The 21,070-nt window shown below is 34.2% G+C and overlaps 2 protein-coding genes across 33 annotated transcripts; both read left to right on the top strand.

The window, feature by feature from the left end:
- The first annotated feature begins 355 nt into the window (after positions 1-355).
- On the top strand, positions 356-1,931 carry LOC118488115. The gene is made up of 2 exons (XM_035985248.1): positions 356-635; positions 761-1,931. The coding sequence occupies exons 1-2, from the start codon at positions 617-619 to the stop codon at positions 1,918-1,920; spliced, it is 1,179 nt and encodes a 392-aa protein (XP_035841141.1). The 5' UTR covers positions 356-616; the 3' UTR covers positions 1,921-1,931.
- Positions 1,932-2,287: 356 nt separating this feature from the next.
- On the top strand, positions 2,288-19,352 carry LOC110926622. Of its 32 annotated transcripts, XR_004883839.1 has the most exons (25): positions 2,289-2,435; positions 2,536-2,699; positions 2,764-2,878; positions 3,316-3,396; positions 3,648-3,764; positions 3,884-4,092; positions 4,177-4,292; positions 5,548-5,639; positions 6,789-6,842; positions 6,969-7,025; positions 7,150-7,182; positions 7,272-7,358; positions 7,470-7,593; positions 7,679-7,757; positions 7,862-7,912; positions 8,007-8,075; positions 8,166-8,274; positions 8,359-8,438; positions 8,546-8,607; positions 8,707-8,932; positions 9,129-9,248; positions 16,205-16,383; positions 16,526-16,598; positions 16,923-17,115; positions 18,505-19,047. XR_004883839.1 is itself a non-coding variant. In XM_035985257.1 (8 exons), the coding sequence occupies exons 2-7, from the start codon at positions 2,680-2,682 to the stop codon at positions 5,611-5,613; spliced, it is 594 nt and encodes a 197-aa protein (XP_035841150.1). In that variant the 5' UTR covers positions 2,289-2,435; positions 2,536-2,679; the 3' UTR covers positions 5,614-5,639; positions 6,969-6,981. The 32 variants fall into 32 exon arrangements, 5 of the variants coding, with proteins under 5 accessions (XP_035841152.1, XP_035841150.1, XP_035841142.1 ...); XR_004883807.1 differs by lacking the exon at positions 6,789-6,842 and adding an exon at positions 19,098-19,352 and having other exon boundaries at positions 6,969-7,042; positions 7,150-7,358; positions 18,505-18,584; XR_004883826.1 differs by having other exon boundaries at positions 6,807-6,842; positions 6,969-7,042; positions 7,150-7,358.
- Positions 19,353-21,070: the final 1,718 nt, after the last annotated feature.

Below are 21,070 nucleotides of genomic sequence, written 5' to 3'. Positions count from 1 at the left end.
ATCTGATTGTCGTTCAATCCATCATGAAATACTGTGAATGTTGTGGGTTGTTTGAGAACGATTGTGTATGTGGTCACAATACCATCCGTTCCGATTGGTCCTGGGTTTCCGATGACGATGATACCAACACTATAGTTGTCAAAGAGAACACAAGGGAGGTGCATTCTATGATTGTATATCTTGTATTTATGTGTGGATGGATGTAAATTGTGTTGTGGAAGTAGATAAAAGGAGGATCTACCACCCTAGTCACCCACACCCACTAGTGTCTCTCAGCTCCAAACCCATTTTATGTGAGTGTATTGCTTGTGGGAAGGAACACAAAGGGGCTTTCTTTCAATGTACCACATGTTCTGACTTCGCCATACATATCGATTGTGCTTTCCTGCCAAAACGTTTGTTAATCCAACATGCTACAAATGCCGTTTTCAGCCATACCCATCCACTCACCCTTTCTTATTCTTTCCCAATAGAAGAGCAAATAGCAAAACATAATCCTAGATGCAGAGTATGTGATGTTGATTTTGAGTACGATTGGGATATTTGGATATACAAATGCGAGAAATGTATATACTATGCCCATCTAGATTGTGCAACATCAAGAAAAGAGCCATTCATGTCCATCTTGTCTATCGGTAATTACTACTATTTCTTTTGATATAAGACCCATTCCATTTGATTAGTTACTAGTATTATTTATGCCTCTGTTATTATCCATTTGTTAAATAATAACCAGGTTATTTTATTTCCAATCTTTTAGGTGGAGGTCCAACTGTTAAAAATTTTAAAGATGTTGACTATCCCAATCTTCTCCGTTTACCGTTTCCTGATGAAACCTATAACATACCCAAATGTTTATTTTTAAAAAAACTTGGGCCTGCTGATTATGGTAATCATGAGGTAAGCGTACAACATATGAATCATCAACATGAGTTGATTTTAGTTGACACAGCTGGAAGCATTGGGTCAACCTCCTCAAAGATCAATGATATGATCATGTGTCATAACCCAATGAAAAAGATAGAATTATTATGCAGCGGATGTGTGAGACCAATCATGGAGATGCCGTTCTACAAGTGTCGGGCCAAAGAAGATGAGAGCTGCAACTTTGCTCTTCATGAATGGTGTACTCGGCGGCTGCCAACAAAAGTAGACAACCACCCAGGTCACCCACGACATCCCCTCCTTCTAATGACAAACATCCCCAATATGTTTAACATATTTCGTTGTGGAGTTTGCCTCTTAGATTGCAATGGCTTTGCTTATGGTTGTGTCGAATGTGAATTTTACGTTGACGTTACCTGTGGGTTTATGCCTGAAAGAATCACACATGAATCTCACCCAAATCATCTTCTATCAATAGTTAAGGAGGGTCAGCCCAGTGGAAGCTGTCTTATGTGTCGCTTATATGTTTCACCATATACGTTGAATTTCAGTTGCAGCTTTTGTGATGTGTATATACATCCGTGGTGTGCTTTGTTATTGCCTAAGACAATTAGGCACCCTTATGACAAACATCCAATGCACATCAGCTACCTCCCGATTGAGAATCACAAGAGTGAATATTTTTGTGAAATTTGTGAGGAAGAATTGGATCCTCATAAATGTTTCTATCATTGTGATGAGTGTAGTCAATCGGTGCATTCTGATTGTGCTCCTTTAATACTTCAGTCTGAAACAGAAACCAATTCCAGATATTACAAAGGAAGAGGTGTCTATGACTTTTTAAATATGAAGTTTGGGAGCATTCATAAGAAGACTGATGGTCACCCACATCCGCTAACATTTGCCCAAGGGATTGAGAGTGATGGTCTATGCAGTGTGTGTCAACGGAGATTGCGGTTCGAGATGATACTTAGGTGTTCCGAGTGTGAGTTTGCAGTTCATCGCCATTGTTTGAAAAACTTGAACAGGTCATGAAGGTGTGTATGTTTCATCTGTGCTTTGAAGGCAGACAGACAACCTATCTTATCTACTTAATTCCCACTATCAATCAAAGTTAATATAATATCTTGTATAATAAGTATTGTCACTACTTTTTCTTGTATATCTTTTATATGTGAAGTGATGCAATGAAAAAATACATGACATTTGTGTGTTCACTGTTATTCTTCTGATACCTTTATTCTTTGATTGTGGCTTTAATTTAACCTATATATATAATATATGAACAAAGTGTGGGACACGTGTCCTTTGATTGTGCAACCAAAAGTTGTTTTTGGCGGGAAAATGTGGGAAACACTAACATTTTTTTTTCGGATCCCGCGTCTCTTTACCAAACCCGGATTTTACACCCAGTTATATAAACAATCTAAAAACCCAAATCCCTCTCCTTTTTTCTTTCTGAAACCCTAGATATCACAGCGTGTATACTACTCTTTTCTAACGACAACCGTTGCTTGAATCATTGACGATCTAGAGGATACGATCATCAGGTTTCAAATCTTCTTTTGCTATTTGTTAATCATGTTGGTAATCTGTTCAAAGATAGTTCATTCGTTGATCTCTTTTTTTTTCTTTTTGTGCGTGGAGAAGAAGATATTGTTTAGAGAGCCGTTCAAAAACAAAAATTAGGGTTTGTAGAGAAGATATGATTCGGGATTCTTCTTCACACCACGTTAGAAAACCATATAACAGTTCCCACATGGTTTTGTGTTAACTGTACGCTGGTGAACCTTGATGGTGCTATCTATTGCCATGTATGTTCATATCAAATCCCTTTGTGGATACTTGTCAATAATTTGCAAAATATTTTATGTGCAGATATGTGGAGAGCATAAAGAATCTGGAATCGTTAGGCATGGCTTTCTTGCATCGTCTTTACATGAGGCAGATTCGATTACGAATAAATCGTTGGAATGCAACGGGAAATCATAAGGTATAAATCATAACTACTAATTTGTAGAGAAGATATGATTCGGGATTCTTCTTGACACCACGTTAGAAAACCATATAACAGTTCCCACACGGTTTTGTGTTAACTGTACGCTGGTTTAAAATCATTTGTATTGAGGTTTCATGTGAGTTGCACACTAAGTGTTTGTGTAAATGCCTAAAAGAATTCTGATATTTATCTGTGGCCGATGAAATCAGATTGGAATTTAGATGGGAAATTTATTAGTACTGTGGTCACAAACTGTGGAACTATTGCTGGTCTTGGTCACCAGATTTGATCTATTACGAGTTTAACAAACAACCACCATCCATAGACAAGGATCTTAAATCACCCAACCCTGTTCAAAACGTAGTTCCATAATTTGTGACCATAGAAAAAGATGAAACTACGGCCATAACTTTTACTTAAAAATGTTGCAGGTCAATGACAATTGAGCTCCATTAATGCAAAATAATTACAATCAATTCACCCATACCGTAGTTTGATACCATTGCTGCCAGGTAAGCTTCTAAAGTTTGACCCGTTTGGTATCAAACATAATGTTAACTGGTCCGGAAGTCTTGCCTCTACTATCTTGCTTTGTCAAGTTTATATTTCATAATTCATGTTTTTATGTGACCTCATATTCTGATATATGTTCTTCTGCAAATAAAAAATTACAGCCTATAGCCTACGAGTAGTTGTAAATCAGTGTACACTAGCTTATAATGCTCATCAAATTGCTTAATCTTTATATAAAATCATCCTTCAGGATTCATCATCAGATTGTGAAGAAACCCCATTGCCACCGACCAAAACAAGCAAATATTTAGCCCAATGCTGCCACAGTTACTGTATTAGCAAATCTTTGCAGCTACCATCCTATGAGGTTGGGTTAATTCTGTTTTTAATAGCAACAAGAAATATGTATATTTGAATACGTTGTTTGGTTTCCGTATATTGTACTGCATTTTGAATTTTATCATGCCCTGTAAATTTCTTAATCAGGTCAAGTTCTTTGAGCTCACTCTTGACAACTTCGGAATGCTTCAGTGTACGGAATGGGAACCCAATGGTTCATTCAACAAATTAAGTGGAACCACTTCTGCCAGTGGTCAAGGTGTTAATTATTCTCAGGAGAGATTTCTGATTCTACATTGCCACCTAACCCACGTAAAGTTGTCTTGTATCGTTCACCCATCACTCACGTTTTGGCGGTGAGTAATCAAAAGATGGCTTTATTTTTTATAAACTTCTGCTTTTAGTTTTCTATAAACATTAAAATCAATAACAATATGTAGGTTGTGAAGTTGTAAGGCATGTGACTTTGTTTTGTGCTCTCGATGAAAGGTTCTGGCCACTGTGTTTGATGAGCTCTCTCTTGATGGAGTTCTTTTACTCTACTTATCTGCTCCAGGTAACACTATGTTCATATGTTTGGCTATTTTTTATTTTAGTTTTTACTCTTTTTTTTTTGAAATGGCAACTTTCATTAAAAAAATAAAATAGAATCAGCTCGCTAGCAAAGTTAACAACTACAAACAAAACTGAAAAATCTCCTATCTAGCTAATATAGAGAATTCACACATGCTCTTACGAAGGCTTTCCGTGAATTTAAAGACTATATTTTTCGTGTTGAATTTAAAGATTCACCGGCTATAACGATTTGTAGGCGGCGCTGAAAGGTGTTTCACGTGATAGATATTGACTATATTTTTATGCTTCTGGTGATAGCTATCTATAATGCATATTTTTTCATATAAACCTATGGTTATTCATTTTCCCTTTAATGTATTGGTTAATGACAAGATGGAAATGGTTAGATCTGAGGCATACACAACTACTGACATTATGGCTGTAAGCATTTTTTCCTTTTTGTTGTAATCGAGAGTTGAAGAAATTGAGAACTCATGTACCAAAAAAATCTATTTTTTATGCTTATCCTAGCCCACCTCAAGTATTGCAAGTCTTGGGTGTGTAAAATAAATTGTGGTATTGCATTTGCTCAAGAGGCAATGCTGGTACCAAAGGATCTCGTGCCTTACAGCCAAATTCATCTTGTATGTTATTTTTTTCATTTTTTTTTATTTTTGTTTTTGCATCAAATATTAATATTATTCAATTATATGTATAATCTAATTACTTTTGGTGCTAAGTTTGTATCACAACATATTCAGTAGTTATTTAGGTTCAAAATAATTAGATTTTGAGAAATAGAGGGATGTTCAATACGTAACCTATTTTTTTGTAATGAATTGCGAGAACCGCATAGGTACTTATATTAATTACTTTAAACGTGATACATTAGTTGTTTTTTTATACGCCTTGCTTTCTCTTTATCATCACATGTGTTTATCTCCCATGCATTACGTACAAGTGCTTATGCGATTCTCGCATTTCTCTACTTAATAATGGTTTTGTATTGCACACAACCTTTGTGAAGCATGTAACAAGTTTTAATAAAACTGAAATGGAAAAAATGTAAAATAACTGCCAATCACCAGTTTTAATGATTTAATTAATCACTCTCTACATCCCAAATTATACTAGGCCTGAGATAAATAATGCTTATATGCCTTTCTTTACGCGTTCATAAGAGGTGTGTGCAATATTTCTATGCTCATTGTAACCCCTTAATGTGTTGACCGTTTATTCTCTCAATATTTGCACAGTTATTGCAAGCTCCACATGATGATGCTGAACTGATAATACGTGAACGTTTCCTGTCCCAAGATTAGTGGTGTGCGATCAACATAGTTCTCAGGTTATTATTCTGTTTTTATCTTTATATTAAGTTGTCAAATAAAATGTGCATCGTTGGTCTCAGGTTCAATGTGGGCAAGGGTGAATAATATAGAGTTATTGGTGTAATAGAGTAGGATTAAGCGTTGCCATTAAAAAACCTTACGAGTTGGTCAAATTGTGTTTCTTTTTTTAACATTTAAAACATGTCAAAAAACATGTTTATGGGTAGAGGCGTAGGCCTCTTAAAGGAGAGGTCTTAGGTTCAATCCTGGGCAAGGGTGAATAATATAGAATTATTGGTGTAATAGAGTAGGAGTAAGCGTTGCCATTCGAAAAATATAGCTCACTTGGTAGAGTCTTAGGCCTCTTAAAGGAGAGGTCTTTGGTTCAATCCTAGGCTAGAGTAAATAATATATAATTATTAGTGTAATAGAGTAAGAGTAAGCGTTGCCATTAAAAAAACTTACGAGTTGGTTAATTTGTGTTTCTTTTTTTAACATTTAAAACATGTCGACAAACATGTTTACGGGTCAACCTGTTTTGTCTTGCACTAAAAATGACATGTTTGAACTTTGAACCAGAACTCATTTTGATCCTTATTTTATAGGTTTGACTAAATAGTTGTTTTATATAAAACGAGCTAGATTCTTATTGGCCAAGTTGGAACCCATCAAGTGGTTGGAATGGATGTTATCTTCACTGATGATGTCAATCTTCAAATGTTCTTTGAGCATTTACAGAATCCTTTGACCCAAAAGTCAAACTTAAAGAGTTTACAAAGTTTTAAAACTCATGGGTGATCAATTTTCCAACATGAACCTTTTCTTGCATCGTTACAAATCGTTCTATTAAGGGTTTTTTTTAGCCATATGAATTGTGCCAGGACCATTGCGTGGGTGATTAATTTGAGGGTGCAAATTAGTGAGGCGATTATGTGATCACTTAAAAGACATTTTGCATTTTGACAGTTTTGTAAGTTATTGATGAGATTATAGTATGTTGATTGTTTATTTAACTTTAAGGTTATATATTGGAGCGGATTAAGGCCCCTTATGGAGCTAAACGAGCAAAAAAAATCATATAGTCTAAATTGCAAAAAGAGATCTTGCACTGGCGATTTTTTATAAACAAAATTACTTATTCATTTACTTACAAATGGGTCGCTTAGGTATATGTTTTATCACAGACTACGCACAAGTCAAATGGGTCGAATTGGTTGAAAGTAAGCCAAATTATTCTAAGTTATTAATGTTCTTTATTCAATAAACATGTTGAAATTGCAACTTCTACTTATGATGCATATGATGCTTAAGGTATTACTGTTCGTTTTTTCATTTCTTTTACCCAGTCGAGTTGAAACATAAAAGTCCTAAGGAAGCAGCACGGATGGGAAGGAAAATACAAAGTGAGCACCCTGATATTGTATGGGATATTCTATATTTTTTTTTTTGGAAATTTCAAAACAGTTTTAAGTTTCTAATGAAAATTCGCGGTGGCTTATAAGTTAATAGAACATATTTGGTATGCAGGTAAGTGCTGATTGGGAAACTGTTAAGACACAGGTGATGTATAAAGTAGTGAAATGCAAGTTCTCAATTTACACACATTGAATTCAATGCCTTATTAATAGCGGGCTGTGTACTGGTTGAAGATTCTCCTCATGATCTCCTTTGGGGTGGGGTCCCGACGGTGAAGGTTTCAATTTGTAAATCTAACTTTCAAGCCAACGCGTTGCTAGGTATGTTAAACTGTGACAATTAATTACCTCTACATTTAGCATTGCCCCATTGTGTTTGTTAGGCACGCTAAGTAACGATTATTAAGCCGGTTACAATTGCTTGTATGGCAGTTATTTCACACCTGATACTTATGCAAACAAAGATCCAGCACTCGCCACAAGGCTGGCAGCGGGATTATGTGCTGATCTTGCTTCTGCCATATATTCCGTGCGCGCTAAAAGTGGATTTGCTCTGGTAAAATAAAATTTGAAATTTTGACGACTATGGTCAATACAACTCACCTTTGTACACTTTAACTTATCTACGTTTGACATGGCAGGTGCGTCCTCCAGGTCATCATGCTGGCGTAAAACATGCGATGGGATTCTGCCTTCACAAAAAAGTTAATTCTTGATTAGGTAATTTATTAGTGATAGTTTATTCACTGTTTATGAAACAACCTGTATTAGTTGAAAGTGATATTAAAGTATGATGTTTACTGATTTACCACATTTATTTGCAGGATGTACACCATGGAAATGGCACTCAAGAAATATACAAGCAGAACAAAACGGTGATTCACCGATGTTGCTTTCTTCGGCTCAGCTCATTGATGATGTGCTATATTTAATAAAATATTTGTTTCCAATTATATTGATTTGTTACAGGTTTTGTATGTATCTTTACATAGACATGAAGGTGGAAAATTTTATCCTGGTACTGGTGCAGTCCATGAGGTTTGTTTTTGTGTGCTTTTTCCAACGATATAATTTTACTTGAATATTTTCATGTTATCTAATAACAGCGAGTGTTACGTTTTTTGGCAGTTTGGTTCCATGGTTGGAGAAGGGTACTATGTAAACATTCCATGGAGTCGGGGCGGAGTCAGAGATAACGATTATATTTTTGCATTTGAGCATATCGTGCTTCCAATAGGTTATTTCTGTTTATATATCTAATATATTATTGCTTTTGGGATGTGTATTCATGTACTCACTTTTGGAATTCACTTGATTGTAGCTCGTGAGTTTGCTCATGATTTTACAATCATTTCAGCTGGATTTGATGCTGCAAGGGGTGATCCACTTGGATGCTGTGATGTAAGCTTAATTTTTTTGTTCCTGTAAGGTTGTACTTTTCTTATTGGATAGCAAGTTCTTCGGAAGGTTTAACTGAACATCTTCTTGAATATGGTCATGACTTGTAGGACCATCTTCACGAATATGGTATTAATCCACATGACCACCTTCCTTGACATGAAATCGACCTGTAAGACCATTTTCTTGAACATTATCTTCACCCTAGAATCAGCTTTTTTATCAAAAAATATATTATTTGATTGTTTTTCTTCTGCTTGCTGGATAGTAGTGTCTACGGATAGTTTTAACCGATCATCTATCGGAGAAACCGTCTATCGGAGAAACCGTTGTTCATCCATTGTTGACCTCTCTAATGCAATCTGCTCAGGCAACAAACAACCATAAACGCTTTTCCCATTCTGAGGTTCCATTATGGTGATCTCGGTTTTAGAGTCCACTTCTCCATTCACCGTGTCACTACCAATCTCAGCCACCACCGTCGAAGAGTTTTATAGGTAATTCTTTTTTTTCTTTTTTTTTTTACATATGTTTCATTAATGTTTGTTGACATTCGTATTCACATTTGATGGGTTGTACTACAAAGACAATTTGAAGTTAAATATGCAATCAATTTTCTTAGGAGTTCTTGAATTAGTGTTTTAATCAATATTCTTCTAATTCATTTTGTTTCTTTTGATTGTAATACATCAGAAACTGGAATTAATCACTTGCTTTTAGTAATGTGGCCCATTGGTTACTCAAGCTTTTAGAAAGAAATTTCAAATGTAATCAGCCTTGAGGGTTTCCATGGAGACCTCTTTAAAGTCGCAGGTACGTCAATTTCTTTCTTATTTATCGCTAATAGAAGTATTATTGACTGATTATGTTTATGGCTCTACTTAGAAGCAAATACCCAATGAACTGGATATGGATGGATCGAGCTCCTTCATTTTTTCATGGATATTATACCCCTCGAATTACTATTCTTTTACCAACTTTCTTCTTCCACTTTTATAACCTAAATATATGTCTCCTTTTTTTTTTGCTTTATAAGCTTTAATTATTGTCATATATAAATTGGGATAAGAAAGTTTTGTTGGTTCAGTTCTGTTTATACATGAAGGAAAACATGAAAACATACCTTTGATTGCATCAGTACAGGCCAGCAGAGAATCCAGATGTAGATGCAGCAATAGTGTTTGACATAGTTGTCAGTTTGGTCTGGTTCCTCCTTAGGGTGCAATCTAATGATGGTGACTAAGAAAACCGAAAAGGGTATCGGTTGTAGGAGAGGAGGTCGAGCATTATGATGTTATGGCTAATGGGATGTCTGATTGTGTAACTGAGTAACCCCTTAACCTCCATATAATTCTCCTTATATATGCACCCAAGAGGAAACCCTAATTAGTTAATAAGGGTAATTGGGCCCATCAACAATTACCAACTAATTATTTAATAGGTTATAATATATTTTGATCTCTATAATGTAAATGATTATGATGGCTATAGATTAAATATCAATACGTAATATATTTAATCTTACATTCTCCCACTTAGCCGAGTAATCATTTACTATGAGTATTAGGTAAGCCTGATCAGGAGTTAACACTCATTTTAGCCTTAAACAAGTACTATAGCAGAAAAATACAGCCGTTGAATCATAATGCGACTCAGGACCCCCATTAATCATACTATAGGCCTTAATTTAAAACCTAATCATCATGATCAAAATACGCGTAAGCCCTTTGTTTGATTTGTAACTATATTTGTCTATATGCCATTATGCTAGCTTGACATATTCTTAGAGACATACAAAATCAAACTGATGAGGAAAATTAACTAATACTTAGTCATTCATAGTACGATATGCAATTGCGCATGACTATTAATTAATACCCGTCTATGAGCTCTCTTAATAAGACTTATGGGTAATAGCCCTTCAGTTATAGGATCCTTAAGCATATCATGAATGTATTCGATACAAAACTTAGTTTCCTCAATTCGTTCATAAACGAATAATTAATTGCGTATCGAAACTTAATGCAGCACCTCTTGAACTGTTACTGTTCAAGGAGTTATGGTAGCTGACTTTATCACACTAATTCTTCAAAACATTAATTATATGGAGTTAATAAACTTATGAGTCCACTGATAAATTTCCAACAACATTTAGTGACTATATTATGTCGTTATAACTTAGGTTGTTAATATCAGTGCATTACGACTCCTCCATGAAATAGGTTTTGTCTGCTGACATAAAGATATACCCGAAATTACATTTTATAATCTTTGAATATCACAAAGTTAGAGTAATAAACCGGTTTTAATTCTCACTTCTTCTTTAAATTGTAGTCTCTCGTTTCTTTTAAAGATATTGTAATACTCCATTAGATGCTACACATTAATCTAGACATATCTAGTGTGTTGCAATGTGAGTAATATCTAAACGAGTATAGACTTAAACTTACATAAGGCTTCCAATTAATGAAGCGTAAGGAAATAATCTCATTTATCCTATTATCCTCTAAAGGAGAGCAGTATTTTGTTACATATGTAAGAACCCATTTAACGTTAAACTTATAGAACGAAACTATTGTTCCATTGGGTCTATCTCAGTACGTTATGATATCTATTACATAAGAGACATCTCTAAGATCTATTATATCAAAGTTTGTGTTAACAATGCTTTGACTTATGTAACATATGTTTGTCAAATGTCATCTATATAGACAAGTTTATTTTAGTTGCTCCCACTCATCTTGAGGTAGGTACATTAATCCACTTGATTCTTGATGAAAATAATTACGTTAGCTTTTCATCACATTATGATGTTTGCATTAACCCATACATGGATATTATTGGCTTACAAATAAAGTGTTCTTTAACCTTCAGTTTGAAACTTTAGGTTGTTATCTAATGAACATGTAAATGTGTCAGCCATTTGTCATGGAAAATTATTTATAATGTTCATCTAATGTAGCTTTAAACTATTATAAGCTACTAGAACAGTGGTGATCCTCAAAGAAATCTTTTGTTAGATATGTAATAAAGATTCTTTAATAATTTATCTCTTCCTGAGTATAACCTTTGACAATCAATCATGCTTCTTAGTGTCTTAACGCTTATATTAGGATTTGATTTATTTATGAACACTCTTAGGTAATTCAATCAAATCCCAAATGTTACACGAACACATAAAATCAGTTTTACTAGAAAACTGTTTTATTCCATTCAGATGATTGATTTACGCTAATGGCTTGATTTTAAGAGATAGGATCATTAAACATTTCCAAAATCCATTTCAACTTCATTAGGGAGGTTATGTAATCATCAAAGTTAGTAGGCTTTTAAACCTAGATGACCTCCTGAGTTGATTATTGGGTTCATTAGAAGTTTCAGTTTTATGGATTAGCTCTTGGTTAGGTTGCTATCATTTTCATTCTAAGTTTGTAAGGGTTGGTGCAGTATGATATACAAGAGGTGTAATCGGAGTTAAATTCGTAGTGAAATTTAATGACACTCTCTTCCCCCCGCCTCTTGTATTCCTTGCAAGTCATGATAAGGACTTTGACTGCTCCTACTGACCTTAGAAATCTTTAGGAACTCAGCATGCTTAGGGTCAATACTTAACGACCAACAAATTCTAATAGAGAAAACAAATTAAGGACGTTAGTCGTTGTGATTTCTCTTGTTGAGGATTATGTTATTTTAGGTAAGAAATCTAAGTGCGCCCACAATTAAGCAACAATGAAACTTTTGTAAGAGTAGCATTAGATTTAAGGAGATAAGGTTTGATAGAACAGTGTCGTGATGGAGCGATGTCTTGTACAAGAGGTGTAAATTTAAAATTTGCACTCCCCACCTCTTGCAACTATTGCAAGTTATTATTAAGACACTTAATGCTCCCACTGATCTTTAATATCTCTAGAATGCTACAAGAGAAGTTTCAATGAGCTACGTGACATGGGAACTTATCACATATACGTTAGACTTTATTTGATTTCTTTAATGTCCAGATCATAAGTAGCTTAGGGACATATTTAATAGAAATCTTATTAAGTATATGTATGAATAAATTTCTTCTAAGACCGTGGGCTATATGAGACAAAATTTAGATACAAGTTGATAGTCTGTTAAATGATAAATGAATTATGTCTGAATATTCCATTTGGAATAAGTTCCACGAATGTCAGTAAATGACTTATGATGGACCCATGCTTATTCCTTAAGCCAAGTCATATTTTAGGGCTTTAACGTCATGATTTAAAATCACCTGAAATGAGATTAGATGGAAAATCATCCTCATTAACCATGTCATGATTTCTCATGAATTTTGGTTCTAATGGATGAAATTTATAAGTCTCATTTACCTTCTATCAAATTCTCATTAGCATGATGACAAAAGTTGTGAAAAGTAAGGTATCATCTAGTTTCATCTTAGTAATGTTTCTATCCAGATATTTAGAACAAATAAAATGAGAGTTTACGGTAAGTGTGATTTTATGTTGACTATGCAAACCTCACAATCTTCATATCTTTGCTTAATTATGATACTATATTCTGATTAATCAGAATATATAAGGTATCGAAAAACGTTGTTTGAAGACTGCTTATTATGGCTCTTATAGCCTTAACATTTAATTTTTGTCACTAACTCTCGTGTTAGTTATTTGTCGAGTTCTGGTAAGGAAACGTATGGAACTAGAGTCAACTAATCATGTGTTAGTTGGAATATTAAAAATTATCAGACTTAAATATCATTAGGAAGTTACTATCTAATTAATTTATCCAACTGTTCTTTAGAATAATGGATAGTCTCGTTGCTTATGCCTAGTCTAGTGACATAATTATGCAGTGAGATTTTTCCCTTGAAGAACCTTAACGTTGGGATTAGCACTTGTAATTTGTCTATGGACCTTAGAACAATCCTCTCTTAAGGTTTTAGTGGTTATAAGGTGAATAACATCTTATTTTCCAGTTTCAAACATTTATTTCTTTGTACATATGTTGCTTATCAACACACTCATTATACTTTGGTACTTGTGAGTGTTATAGCTGATTTATAATGCATCAAATTGTACAAATGAAAACTTAGTATGTAATGTACTGGAAAATGTACTTATTTCCATGCGTAAGCCCTTAACTTTATGGGTCATGGTATTGTACATTATAATATATTCACATATACCACTTAACCTTATAATTTATAATTTTAAATGAAGACATGCGCCTTAGGAGTTCTTGTGATTATTCCACAATTATAGATTAGTCTTAGGAAAAACTTAATCTGGAATAACTTTAGTGATAGCAATTATGTTAGAGAGTTCTTGATTATCATAAGAGACATCATGTTCGATTTATCCTAATCATCATGCTCTATTTTTCTTCTGTAGTGCTTTATCAGAAGAGAGCAATAAGGTTATCGTGTCTTAAGAGATAATCAAGTATTTAATTTAAGAGCTAATTCTTATAGAAACTTTAAATAAAGCAAAACATTTTAGGCTTAGGAATTAGAGTGGATGAGATATAGATTTATAGAAGAAAATTATAGTGAGTAAAAATTATGGGTACTAAGAATAAGGCAGACAGAATGATCACAAAAATTAATTGAGGATCATTAATATAAGGATCATTATATGAAGAGGTTGTGATATGTCTATTACTAACATCAAAATAATAGACTACTTAAAGTTCTACTTAAACGAAGACAAAACAGCTTTGGCCAGAAGTGTAATCATTTAAGCATGTGTGCAAAGTGGTTGTAACAAATCAGCTTTGGCCAGAAATTGAGACAATCACTTTAGTTATGCACTTGTTAAGTATGCCATCTATGAAGGAATTAAATCAACTTTGGCCAGATATTAAGACATTCATGTTTATGATGCACACTTAACATGGCTTTCGTAATACTTGAACGATAAGTAGATGTATCAAGTCAGCTTTGGCCAGAAATGATATATCAAAAACTCATTCAAGTTAAGCCATTTTGGTTTTGTAAAACATTATTTGATCCTCATTAATTAACTAATTAATTACAAAAACCAATCATTTAATAGCAAACCACCCGTTAGCGCGGATCGAACTCCGCGATGAGTTCGCTGGGGGGGTGCAGGGGGACAGCGTGCCCCCGCACGGGGTTCGGGGCGAAGCCCCGAGCTAAATCTTAGCTCACATTAAACAGCCTAAAATAATGAGGTTTCGAGTCAAGTCTCGACTGAGTTATGAGATCTCGAGTCAGTTATGAGGTCTCGAGTCGTAACCTTGTTGTCTCGAGTCGGAACCATGGTCTCGACTACTATATCTTATGAGATCTCCAGTCATGATGAGGTCTCGAGTCGCAACCACGGTCTCGAGTTATGACGTTATGGTCTCGAGTCGCAACCTTTGTCTCGAGTTATGACGTTATGGTCTCGAGTCGAGACCTTTGAGTCCATATGATTTCGAGTTGAGACCTTATGGTCTCGAGTCAAGATCTGTTGGTCTCGAGTCGAGACTGATGGTTTAAGGACCTGATGATTTCGAGTCGAGACCCTATGGTCTCGAGTCGAGACTGATGGTCTCGAGTCGAGACTGATGGTCTCGAGTCGAGACTGATGGTCTCGAGTCGTAGTCTGATGATCTCGAAGCTTCCTGTCAACAGCTGTTAATTGTGATAACATAACCGAAAATTCGAAATCTAAGGGATTATGAGATATTATTTCCTGTTTTAAGATGATCTAATTTTATCAACATATTTCGAAAATAGTAACTGTTTATCTAATAACAGTTTTCGAATAAAGTTAAAAATAAAATTGGATCAAACATGGAAAAAAAACACTCATTAATCCTAAAACATTCCAAAACATAACAGAATTTTTCGAATTTTCTCAAGAACATGATGAACCCTAAAAACATAAAACATAAAATCTGGAACCCGAAACCTGAATATTAATAATTTTCTAAACAGATTTCGGCTAAAACATAAACCAGTTAATTTCGAATAAACATATGATTAAGCTTTTATCTGAAAACAATGATCTCGAGTGGACAAGACCGACTCGAAACCGGCTGTTATGATTCATAAGGTTTCAAAAATTCCGTTTTCCAAGTTTCAATCCCAGAATTATGGATACAAAAACAGAACTGACTAATCAACATATGCTCTGATACCACATGTTGGTTCAGTTCTGTTTATACATGAAGGAAAACATGAAAACATACCTTTGATTGCATCAGTACAGGCCATCAGAGAATCCAGATGTAGATGCAGCAATAGTGTTTGACATAGTTGTCAGTTTGGTCTGGTTCCTCCTTAGGGTGCAATCTAATGATGGTGACTAAGAAAACCGAAAAGGGTATCGGTTGTAGGAGAGGAGGTCGAGCATTATGATGTTATGGCTAATGGGATGTCTGATTGTGTAACTGAGTAACCCCTTAACCTCCATATAATTCTCCTTATATATGCACCCAAGAGGAAACCCTAATTAGTTAATAAGGGTAATTGGGCCTATCAACAATTACCAACTAATTATTTAATAGGTTATAATATATTTTGATCTCTATAATGTAAATGATTATGATGGCTATAGATTAAATATCAATACGTAATATATTTAATCTTACAAGTTTTGATTTTTTTTCCCTATGAAATTGGTTTAAATTTGAGTTCAAGATTTGTGGGTTTTTGTTTGAAATGAGAATTAGGTTCTTCATTGACTGCATATGACATAGAAATGTAGAATCTGGATTGCCATTAGAGGGGTGTTTGGATTTAGAATGATGGTAATTTGTGTTTGATTTTTGAAAAGATTACAGATGTAGGGAGGCTGATGAAAATCAAAGAGTGGTTTGATAGATATAAAATAAGTTGACTGGGAGTTTGAGGAAGATAATGATGAAATGCTTTTAGTTTTGGGGAACAACTAGAAAGGAAGGAGATGAAAGCTTCTTCAGAATCTTTAGCGACTCAGGACTCTTCGGCTATCGGGTATTCTTCTGGCCCGGTGAAGCTGATCTTAAAGTGTACACACATAAATTTGTTATACTTTAAACATATAATAGCAAGTTTGACGTTTTTCTTCATTCCAGTTTTGGTTTCATTTTACTAATTTATGTTGCACTCTTCACAGTTAATCGTTGTTTCGGTACCGCCAGAATGCTATAAACTCACTTTTGGTCGTGCGGAGGGAAACAAGCTTTCAGGTCAAATCTTTTTTTGCCTAAGGTTTTCATTCCGATTTCCAATTTGTTATGACCTTCACTATTTTGTGATCATCAACACGAAAGAATGATAATTATAAGCGTATCTTTTGATGGACAGTTTATTTCAATTGATTTTGGATACATTATTTACAATCGCTACTGGATTGTTGTTTTCTAGAGTTTTATTCTTAATAGACGTTGTCGTTCTTAGGCTTGTATGTATCATTGATTGCAATTTCGAGGGTATGCGAACTTTATTGATTTCAAGAACATTAAGGGATTTATTTATTTATTTCTATTAGTTTTATTTTTGTTAAATAACAGGAATTACAATCTGAGAGGACACAAGAGCATAACTCAAATTATGAAATATATGTGAGAATTCAACTATGGGTAGAATCAAATGAATTCTGCCCAGATGGCGATATCCCCATTAGAAGAACTACCAAAAAAATATTTTACACACGAATTCACTAAAAAGATCAGATGTATATGGCGTGATAATGGTGGTCGTGAGGTTAGTTTTGTTTTTTTTTACAAGAAGAATTCCGGTTCTCAAACTCCGTATCAAATTGTTGAGACTTGAAATCACAATAATCAGTTTGAATTGTAGTGTGCATTTGGTTTCGTGAACAGGTGGAGTGGTTTGGGTAATGGGTCAACACATGCTCGGGTCTAAAACAATACTTTTTAATGCATGTGGAAATGGACGAGCCGGAATGGTTTGTGTGGAAGCATGTTTTATCCATTAAGAGTCAAACCCCAGCAACCTGGTTCTATTCCAGCTCGTGATTTTTTCAATGTACAAATTGAAACTGGAAAATTGGACAAATGCGTAAGCTAATACAACCATAAGCTGTGTGGTACGAGTTAACAAAAGCAACCTATTGTTTCTGGATTCATCATTGAGGCAACACATTAAACCGTCTTTTTGTTAATTATATTTAAAATATTTACCATCTATTATTATATATAATACATGACTTTTTTTTTAAAGATATGAGCTTAGTTTAGGCTTGATTTGTCTTGCAATTGAAGTTAAATGAAAAGTCACTTGATGTAGCAGCTGGAATATAAAATTTACCTAATCTGGGCTGGAAATTGAGATTAAGAAAAGTAGCTTATTAGCCCACAAACTAAATCACTTACAATCACTAGATAAATATTTGGAGAACATTTGAAGAGTTTCAAGAATAGATTACGAGTGAAAGAAAAGGATACTCAAGTCAAGTCATTTAATGTTATGCACAATATTAGTATTTTATTATCGTTAGTATTAGGAACAAAGTGCATCTTGTGGTATCGTGTAATAAGGTTCCTTATACAAATTCAACTTTTATATTTACATCTTTCAAAATGATCATTTGTTATATACAATTAACCTAATCAATCGTCATATGTTTTGAGTAATATGATTTTATTCCCTTAATTTGGAAAGCTATATGTGTAGGAGAGGGAACATGTTATATCTACTTGACATGGGGATTTTAAAAATATATGGTTCAAAATTTATATTTTACAATATAACTAAACTATAACTTCTTGTATAGTTATGGAGATGGGTAGATAGCAAGGGGTTCTAATATGGTAGTGAGCCATTGTTAACAGAGGAGTAAAAGGGTCATTTTTGATATGGTATTACAGGTTAAACTTATCGTTTTTTAAAAAAGGAAAAAAGACAACAAAAACAATATATATATATATATATATATATACACAAGTTGGTAGGAAGTTACTTTTTTAAGATGAAAAAGATTATTGAAGCCTTCCTTGGTACAACCCATTCAATATTCGTACGATTTTCATGCTATTTATTGGGTTTGGAGGTTTAATGCAATCAAAATCTACTTTCAAAGTAGAAAATTTTCGAGTTTATAAAAAAGTTTTCTTTTTTCCGCAATTGCAGATCTGGACAAACAACACCTGTCTTTGCATACTGTGTAATGACACATGGCACCATGGAAGAAAAAGATTTATAAGCGTCAGGTATATCCTATCTATGTAGAGTTTTCAATATCGACCCATTCACATATGCATATTGAATCGGTTATTTCAGGTTATGTTGTATCGTTTACGGGTCAAATATGCAAATAAAAAACAATTAGCTTAAGGGGAGAAATTTGCTTGAAGTGTATTTCAAATACATCAAACAACCTATTCATGTTAATGAAAATCTAGATATTGAATATGACGATTACAAATATATCCATTTAAACAAGTATCCTTTTAAGTTTTGATGCTCGGAGTTTTAATAAAATAAGAATATGGGTCATGACAGGTAACCTTTTGGTACACGGTTGACATGAAAATTTTTTTGTCCACATTTCTATATTAATTTTCACTATTACTTTGTTTATAATATTACTCTTTTGACTTTGCGAAGTCTAATTCTTCTCTTTTTTTTAGAAAGGCAAAATATGAGGGTTTTCGAAGTCTATATGTATGCATACTTATGTCCCAACTGAACATATATATTGATTTGACACATTAATTTATAAGATGAAGAATTGAGTGGATGCAAGATGAATTGAGAAACAAATACTTCTGGATCAAGGAACAGATTGAGAAAGAAAGATGTAAGGTGTTGACCTTTTAGCATACATGTCGTTTAAAGTGGTTGGCTTCCAAGCATCGGTTCAACTCGAGTCTCTCAATGATTTGGAAGGGAAGTAATAAATGTGCTATCCTGAAGTCTTAATTTCAAGATTAGTCTGCATGTGTGTATCAGTGTACCAGGCAGGTAGGTCGAGGGTATCGGGGAAGAGGGGGGGGGGGATCGATCCAAGAGAACTGATTGTAAAAAATAGAGGTGCTAAAGCATGGGTGTTTAAACAAGTTGATTGGAAAGAATTTTGCTTTTAAAAAATAGAGATTCTAAAGCATTGGTGTTTAAACAAGTAACGTCAAGGATTTAGAGAAAGTTAGCAAGAAAGAGATTGAGCTTCGTATATCTAAGAATTGAAAATTAGTTTTTATGTTTTTTACGTCTTAAAAATTTTGTATGGGTTTACGAAACATTTTCATACTGAGATCTCATTAACAATTAAAAGGTTATTAGCTTTACACGAAAACCATTAATACACATGGAGAGAAAGTTAGGATACTGATGAAACAGAACAAATAAATTATTGTGGGAAGGGAAAGAAGATACTAATGAGTTTGAAAATGTTGTTTATGTACTTTTTATTATTGAAAACTAAATTTTCCTAACCCGGGATGTTCCCGGGTGATAGCCTAGTAAAAGAATAAATATAAAAGAAAGAATAAGAACATGATAAAAGCACAAATTACAACATTTCCAGTTTTATTAACTTCTTTTATTTTACCCATTGTTTTATTACCAACTTTCATAGCGACCATTCAGCAAAATCATGAAACCCTAAAACAATAATTGTAGAAACAGCACAACAATTTTTTAATGAAACTTGACCTTTTATCATAGTTATCACTATCTACTGAACGCAGCCCTATTATTCACTAAACCGACTGCATCACAAAACAGTCAAGGCCCAAAGCGGTTCGCCTCTACTCAATGGCCCAATCCGATTTGTATACATATATACATACATTTTAAAATTTATATATACGCGAACTGGGTTTCAAACCGAAACCTAACCAAACAGAAACCGAACTGAACCAAACCAGTCCCATAGGTTTGTGTTTCAAACACCCCAAAACCAGTTCAGAACCAACCTGGTTCCTCCATCGAACCGGCTTCATCACAAACTGGTCAAATCCCAAACTGGTTCAGTTCAACTTGACGGCTCAATACGATCAGCGCATCTCTATCCAGAGGGGAGTATAAATTGATTTCAAACAATCATCAATGAAGTTAAAAAAGAGAGTTTGTTAGAAATATAAACTTAGCATATATATTTATTATTATTATTATTATTATTATTATTATTATATAATATTATAGTTATTATAGGTTCATTATGGATATGGCAGTTATTCTCCTTAACTGCCGATTATATAGGTATATATATATACAAACATTCATGTATCATTTTAGTTATCAAGATATTTTTTTCAATATACAATATCCACATACGTATGTTTCTCTGGGTTTCTCGGTTCTGTACACAAACACACACGAGTACGGAACGATTACGATGATGGCTTCCGCTGTCCGGATTTCCAACATGTGGTATCAGAGCGCATGGTTAGAAAACGAAGAATTAGGATCAAAATTACATGATCCTGGGAAGATACGGATGAAGAAGATGGAAAACAAACACGGGAAGAGGCGAGAAACAAATAGCGATTCCGATTATATGAGTCCCCGATTACGCGCGATTGCAATCTTGAAACAAGAGATTGCAATAATGGAATTGCAATACGAAATTGCATTAATGGAATACGAATCGGGACGTCACGAAGATAATGGAGATGTAGGCGAAGTAATGACACGGAGAGAAGAAGACGATTCCGAAAGAGATGTTTTGGCCTGTAAAGATGTTCAAAAACTG

The sequence above is a fragment of the Helianthus annuus genome, chromosome 2, assembly GCF_002127325.2.
Source record: "Helianthus annuus cultivar XRQ/B chromosome 2, HanXRQr2.0-SUNRISE, whole genome shotgun sequence".
Taxonomy (NCBI): Eukaryota; Viridiplantae; Streptophyta; class Magnoliopsida; order Asterales; family Asteraceae; genus Helianthus; species Helianthus annuus.
Note: the sequence above shows the minus strand (reverse complement) of the source record. Positions and strands in the feature narration are given on the sequence as shown.